Source organism: Paramormyrops kingsleyae, chromosome 25 (assembly GCF_048594095.1).
Source record: "Paramormyrops kingsleyae isolate MSU_618 chromosome 25, PKINGS_0.4, whole genome shotgun sequence".
NCBI lineage: Eukaryota > Metazoa > Chordata > Actinopteri > Osteoglossiformes > Mormyridae > Paramormyrops > Paramormyrops kingsleyae.
The window spans coordinates 17,112,731-17,119,407 of record NC_132821.1 but is presented as its reverse complement, the minus strand read 5'-3'; the positions used below and the strand labels follow the sequence as shown (position 1 = coordinate 17,119,407).

Below are 6,677 nucleotides of genomic sequence, written 5' to 3'. Positions count from 1 at the left end.
TCATTACATAAGGTTAACTGACGTTTAACTTCTCTTTTTCGCTCTGGTCGCCCAATTCGCTTCGCTGCCAGTGAATTTGCTTTGTTCGGCCAATTCGCCGACTCTCCATAGAGAAATAATGACTTTCGTCGCTGTGGTCTCTTCTGATGTGAATGTACGTGACATCAATAATGACACTGCAAATAATAAATATTTGAATTAATTTGAGAAAGTTGGTGTTAATAACAATTTTTTTCACATTGGAGAACTTGCAATGCAAGTAAATCATGGGGAGAGACCTATCTTTTCCCATGGTAATAACCAGGCTGCTGAATAGAAATGGGATGATTAGCAAAAGTGCTTTGATTTAGAGCATGAATTGTATGACATTCAAATTGCATGATCAGTTTGCATTGTTGATTAAAACTGGACAAGTTCTAATATTTTCTGACTTCTGTCTGATGGTTATTTCACTCGATGCTAGAACAGTAGACAGCATGCTGTAGTAGACTGTTGCTACCCCTCCCCCACTCTCTCACTCAGAGTGTTGCAAAATTGTTACATTTCCTCCAGTCAGCCAATCAGGTGTTGTGAGCACTTTTCAAAATCCAACTGAAAATTCACTGCAGATATTAAACCCCCTGCCAGTATCAAAACTCCTCATTCAGACAGTTCAGCTTGAGAACTTGCTTTGTACTCTCTATACCTCTTTTAGGATCTCTTCTACAGTATACTTCTTTGTTATCACAAGATTAACAACCAAAAGCCTTTTTAAAGGCTCATTACCTTTTATATTGCATCTCTCTCCCTCTATCTCCTTGACAATCTCTCACTCTCTCTTTCCACCTCTCTCTCTCTAAACCTCTCTCTCTTATTCTATATAATTGTATAATATATTATTTGTAATTATATTATACTATATTATATATTGCATATTATATTCTGTACTATTCATTACCAGAAGTATATGATTTTCTAGTCTTATAACAGGCTGAAAGTCTTAGCATATTATTTTATACTGTATTATATTTCATAGTTGTAATAACAGTACACCAAGGATCCAGGCCTTTTTAAAGGCTAGTCTAAGTAGCAGTTGCTACCTAGCAACTCACAGCCTTTTTAAAAGGTTGTTGTTCTTTTATATTTTAGCTATAGTATTGCAAGAGTAATTCTAGATCACCTTATAAAGACACAATTTCCATAAATAACATGGATCCCAAACAAAAAAGTGGTGCTTCAAAAAGAAAAGTTTGCTTGCAAACTGTTTTCCATTAAGGACAATACTTTTGTTCATGGATTTTCTGACTGGAAACATTCAGAGCGGATTGGTGAGCATGAGAGGAGTGCAGAGCATAGAGCTTGCATGCTAGCATTACACAATTGCTCCAAAGACACAGCAACAATTTATTCTGATATCATCAAACAAATTGATGCAGAGAGACAATACTGGCAGGATGTTTTAAAATGAGTTGTTGCCGTCATCCAGTTTTTGGGGGAGAGGGGACTCGCTTTCAGGGGAGACGATGAGCTACTGGGATCAGCTCACAATGGTAATTTTTTGGGCATCATAGAACTGTTGGCCAAGTTTGATCCATTCCTAGCTGAACACCTCCAAAGGTTTGGTGGCAAGGGAAAAGGCTCTGTGTCCTATTTGTCATCAACCGTCTGTGAAGAATTTATTCATCTAATGGGAGAAAGAACAAAACAAGCAATTGTTAATGAAATAAAAGATTCAAAATATTTCTCTGTTATAGTTGACTCCACTCCAGACCTTGCTCATGTGGACCAACTCACCTTTATTTTCAGATTTGTTAATCAGGGCGGACATGTAGTCGAGCGTTTTCTGGCATTTGAGCCTGTTGACAACCATAGGGGGGACAGTTTGGCTGAGTGTGTCATTGCTATGGTGGAGAATCTGGGCCTAGACTTGTCTAACTGTAGAGGGCAGTCATATGATAATGCAAGTAACATGTCGGGAAAGTACAATGGAGTCCAAGCTCATCTTAAATGACGAAACCCACTGATTTGTTATGTCCCTTGTGCAGCACATTCATTGAATTTAGTTGGTGTCAATGCTGTAGACAGCAGCTCAGAGGCTGGACATTTCTTTGACCTGCTACAGACAATGTACACTTTTTGTGCATCATCTACGCACAGGTGGGGGAAGGTCTTCCATAACACTGGTGTCAAACTCACACTGAAATCGCTGTCAGGTACTCGGTGGAGTGCACGGGCTGACTCAACTCAGGCTCTGTGGAGGTATTATGCACAACTGAGAGAGGCATTGAATAATATTTCCAAAGATAAGGAGGAGAAGCGAGAAACTCGCAGTGAAGCCTCTGCACTTTGTGGGAAATTGGATACACTGGAGATGGCTTTCATGGCACACTTCTGGAATACAATATTACAGAGGTTCCAAGCCACCAGCCTGCAGTTTCAGAAGCCAGACATTAACATATGTACAGCTAAATGTCTACTGTCATCTTTATGAGACTTTGTGGCAGCACAAAGAGACAATTTTGAGGTATTTGAAACGGCCGCTTTAAATATCACCACTACTGTCTCCCAGGACTATAGGCATGACCTCCAGCGCACAAAGAAGCGCCCACGAATGTTTGATGAAAGCGCAGAGCCAGGTGTTACACTTAATGGTAGGGACTAGGGCTGCAACGATTCTTCGACGTTGTCGACAAAAATCGATAATAGAAATAGTCGACAATGAATTTCATTGTCGAAGTTGTCGCCAGACATGTTTTTTCCGACCGAGTGAGGCATCTCTCTTCATTACAATCTCTGCCGAGAGTCACACATGCGCATTAGCTTCTCTACTGAGCGATAACATACAGAAATGGCAGCGTCCAACGCAGCAGCTGCGCGTACCAAAACGTCTAAAGTTTGGGAGCATTTTAGCCTGGATATGGCGAATAAAAAGATTACCTGCATGGTCTGCAAAGCAGTCCTTGTGTATCACGGCAGCACCTTGGTGATGCACGAACATTTAAAGAGAAAGCACGTCGGACAGTTGAATGAAACGGAGCTTGACTCGCCTCGGTAAGATTTAAATAACATGGAAGCCAATACGTTTTGTTTTGGATGTACATTGTACATTTTATAAGCGTATTTTCGCTTTAAAAAAAGAGAGATTTAACGTTATGCCTGACTGTGCCTGACAAAAGTATTTTAAATTAAATGCATGCAGTCTGAAGAAGAGAGCCACCATGGACCCTTTTCTGCAAAAGAAGCAGACGTGCACCCCACAACAGGCGAACGCCCTCACTGAGTCAGTATTGCAGATGCTGATCTATGATATGAGGCCGCTCTCCATGGTCGATGGTGCTGGGTTTCAACAAATGATAGCCCAGTTCAATCCAGACTACATCCTGCCATCCAGAACCCATTTCACCCACTTGATGGAGCAGAAATACAGTACAACGTTTCTGAAGGTAACTGTTTAGAATGCACACACAGTCAGACATATTTCATACAAAAAAAAAATCACAAATTTAATTTAAAAGCAATTTTATATATAAATATATATATATATATATATATTAAAATAGCTGAAATACATAACTTCGTTTTGGTAAAATCATAGTAGCTGCAATTATTAAAAATGTAAAACTTGTATGTTGAATAGTTTCTGTTGACATGTAGGTTTTTGCATGTTAAATATTTTCAAAAATCAAATTTTGTGTTTAAAGGTAAAGCAGATCCTAAAAGAGGTAAACAGCTCCATCACACTGACGTGTGATGTTTGGACCAGCCGTGCCACAGAGGCATATCTTGGAGTTTCGTGTCATTTCATCACCAAAGACTGGCAAATGAAGACTTTGAACCTTGCCACTCTACCCCTGGAGGAGAGGCATACTGCTGCGAACATCATGATATGGATGGAAAAGGTGATAGAGAAATTTGACATCTTGCCTAGCAAAATTAAAGCAATAGTACATGATAACGGGTCTAACATGGTGGCGGCAGCTCGACTCCTGGAAGAAAAACACAGTTGGTCTTCAGTCCGCTGTGCTGGCCACACCCTCCAACTTATCGTCAACAGTGCCCTCAAAGAGCCCAGCATCAACAAAGCTACTGGTGCTGCAAGAAACCTAGTGGAGCACTTTAGGAGAAGTGAGCTGGCAAATTCAAAACTGAAGAAGAAGCAGCAGCAAATGAACACCACAGAGCACAAGCTGATCCAGGATGTCAGTATGCGATGGAAGAGTACCTATTACATGGTAGCAAGACTCCTGGAGCAGCGCTGGCCAGTCACTGCAACTCTCTCAGACCCTGAGGTAACACCAAGAGGCAAGCACTACTTTGACCTGAAACCAGAGCAGTGGGTACTACTTGAAGAGCTGGTGCAAGGGTTAGGGCCTTTTGAATGTGCTACCGTTTTCCTCAGTGGGCAGGAGTATGCTACTGCTTCATGTCTTCCACAGCTGGTCAAAGGGCTGCAACGGTCCATACAGCAAACCCAGTTTGAGACAAGCTCAGGAAAAGCCTTTCAAGCCATTGCAGGAAAAGGAATAAGTGAGAGATGGGAGAATCTTAACACTGTGTCTGCAGAGAGAGACAACCCACTTGTTCTTGCAGCTGCCATCGACCCAAGATTCAGAAAGCTGAAGTTTATCTCACCTGAAGATGGCACAAGGGTGCAAAGTACAGTTGAAGTTCTTGCTATCAAAGAAGCAAAGGCCAAGACTGGGCTACATGAGTACCCTGAGGAGCTACAGCAGAAGAAGAGGGGTCATATCCCAGGGGGAAAGTCAGCACTGGATAACCTGCTTCAGTCTGACACTGACAGTCTGAATGAGGAAGAGGAGGAAACCCAGGAGGACAAAAAAATCCAAATGGTGAGGAGGGAAGTTCAGATGTTCTTCACAGAGCCACCAATAGCCAAAAAAGAAGACCCTCTCAGCTGGTGGAGCGAAAATGAGGGGCGTTTTCCCACACTGTCAAACCTAGCAAGATCTCTTCTGTGCATTCCTGCAACATCCACCCCTGCAGAGCGAATCTTCTCAGCAGCAGACGAGACCATGTGGATATGCTGACTTTCCTTAATATGAATAAACTGAACGACATAGCCTGAGCCTCATGTTGATTTTAAACTTCGTCTGTCCACCATGACAGGTTTGTGTCCAGGTAGTATCACACAGTCCATGTTTACAACTTAAATTCAGATGACTCTGAAAGCTTATTTTAAAACCGTTAGATTTCATAATGTTGAGACGAGTTGTAAAGTTCTTTTGCAACAGATTGACCACTGAATGTATCTCACAAAATGCACTTAATATTTTTGTTTACTGTTTTATTGCTGCTAATGTGCCTGCCCCTGGTTTACAGGAAGAAAATGTTTACTTGATTTTAATTTATTTTTTCTTATAAAACAAATGTGCCTGTCCTTTAAAAAAATGATAGAGTTTCTTTATTTATGCATTTATGTCTATACTGACCGAGCACTGTGCCTAATTGGTTTTAGACAGGGCATTTTTATTTACTTTTCGTATGAATCGGCCTATCAGCAGCAAAGTTCAATAAAATATGCATTTTTCATTGAAGTACCCCCTTCTTTCTTGTGTTTACTATCATTTTCCACAGAATTAAAGCAAAAAATTTAATAATTATTCGATTAGTCGACTAATTGTTTCAATAGTCGGTGACTAGTCGACTATTAAAATAGTCGTTAGTTGCAGCCCTAGTAGGGACCACTTTCGGATTGAAACATTCAACGTTGTTATCGACAAACTTGTGTCTTGTCTTAACCATCGTTTGAGTGCATACACACACGTAACTGAGCTATTTGGTGCTCTTTACCTATCTGAAAATATGTCCAACAGTGAGCTCACTTTAAAGGCTAACTCACTCGTTGCAGCATATCCTTCAGATCTGAACATGAGCCTGGCAGATGAACTGATGCAGTACAAGTCAATCATGTCAGAAAAAGAGACATGCCCAAGTAAAATGCTCAGAACAATGATAGATTTAGATTTGCAATCAACCTTTCCAAATGTGTACATAGCACTTCGACTTTTTTTGACCCTGCCTATTACAAACTCTGAAGGGGAGCACTCATTTTCCAAACTCACTCGCATTAAAAATGAACTCAGGATTAGGATGCCAAAACCGCCTGAATTCACTGTCACTTCTGGCCATCGAATCAGAGTTGGTTAGACAGCTTAACTTTCATGAATTAGTGGATGACTTTGCAAGAAGGAAGAGTAGAAAGAAAGTTATGTAAGGTAGGCTATTGACAGATGGGTTAGGGTTAGTGTTTGACAGGTGGTTTAACATTTTCATTTTTTTTATTTTTTTTTAACTTTTTCACAAAATATCTATAATTAGACCTAAATGTTATCCATATTATTCAAAATGGTGACTTGGAGTAGGAACAGTAAAATTAAATGTTATTTCTCCCTTTAGCTGCATAAAAAGTCCCCAAAGTTTCACAACTGGTTCATGGTGAATTATTTTCCAAATGTATCAAAATCTCCCTCCCTCCCCCTTAAGAACGTGACACAGATTATGGAATGTTGCTAATATTCGGATCAAAGATTCTAGGGTGTTATTCTACTCTAGGAAGTTCTGCATACAATACATTGTTTTAATGCTATTTTAATCCACGTTATTGTACCAAATACATTGCCGATTTTATCAGCAAAATAAGCTAGATCATATTGCTTAGTTGATTTTGTTTACCCATG

The 6,677-nt window shown here is 40.2% G+C and overlaps 1 protein-coding gene across 1 annotated transcript; it reads left to right on the top strand.

Annotated features, from left to right (window-relative positions):
- Window positions 1-2,648: 2,648 nt before the first annotated feature.
- Window positions 2,649-5,027, top strand: LOC140583131 (E3 SUMO-protein ligase ZBED1-like). The gene is made up of 2 exons (XM_072707770.1): window positions 2,649-3,422; window positions 3,681-5,027. Exons 1-2 carry the CDS (start codon window positions 3,198-3,200, stop codon window positions 5,025-5,027), a joined length of 1,572 nt encoding a protein of 523 aa, XP_072563871.1. The 5' UTR covers window positions 2,649-3,197.
- Window positions 5,028-6,677: the final 1,650 nt, after the last annotated feature.

Coding starts and splice junctions, on each gene's coding strand:
- LOC140583131 (XM_072707770.1), top strand. CDS start 3,198: ATGGACCCTTTTCTGCAAAAGAAGCAGACGTGCACCCCACAACAGGCG. Junction 3,423..3,680: donor ACAGTACAACGTTTCTGAAG/GTAACTGTTTAG, acceptor TTGTGTTTAAAG/GTAAAGCAGATCCTAAAAGA.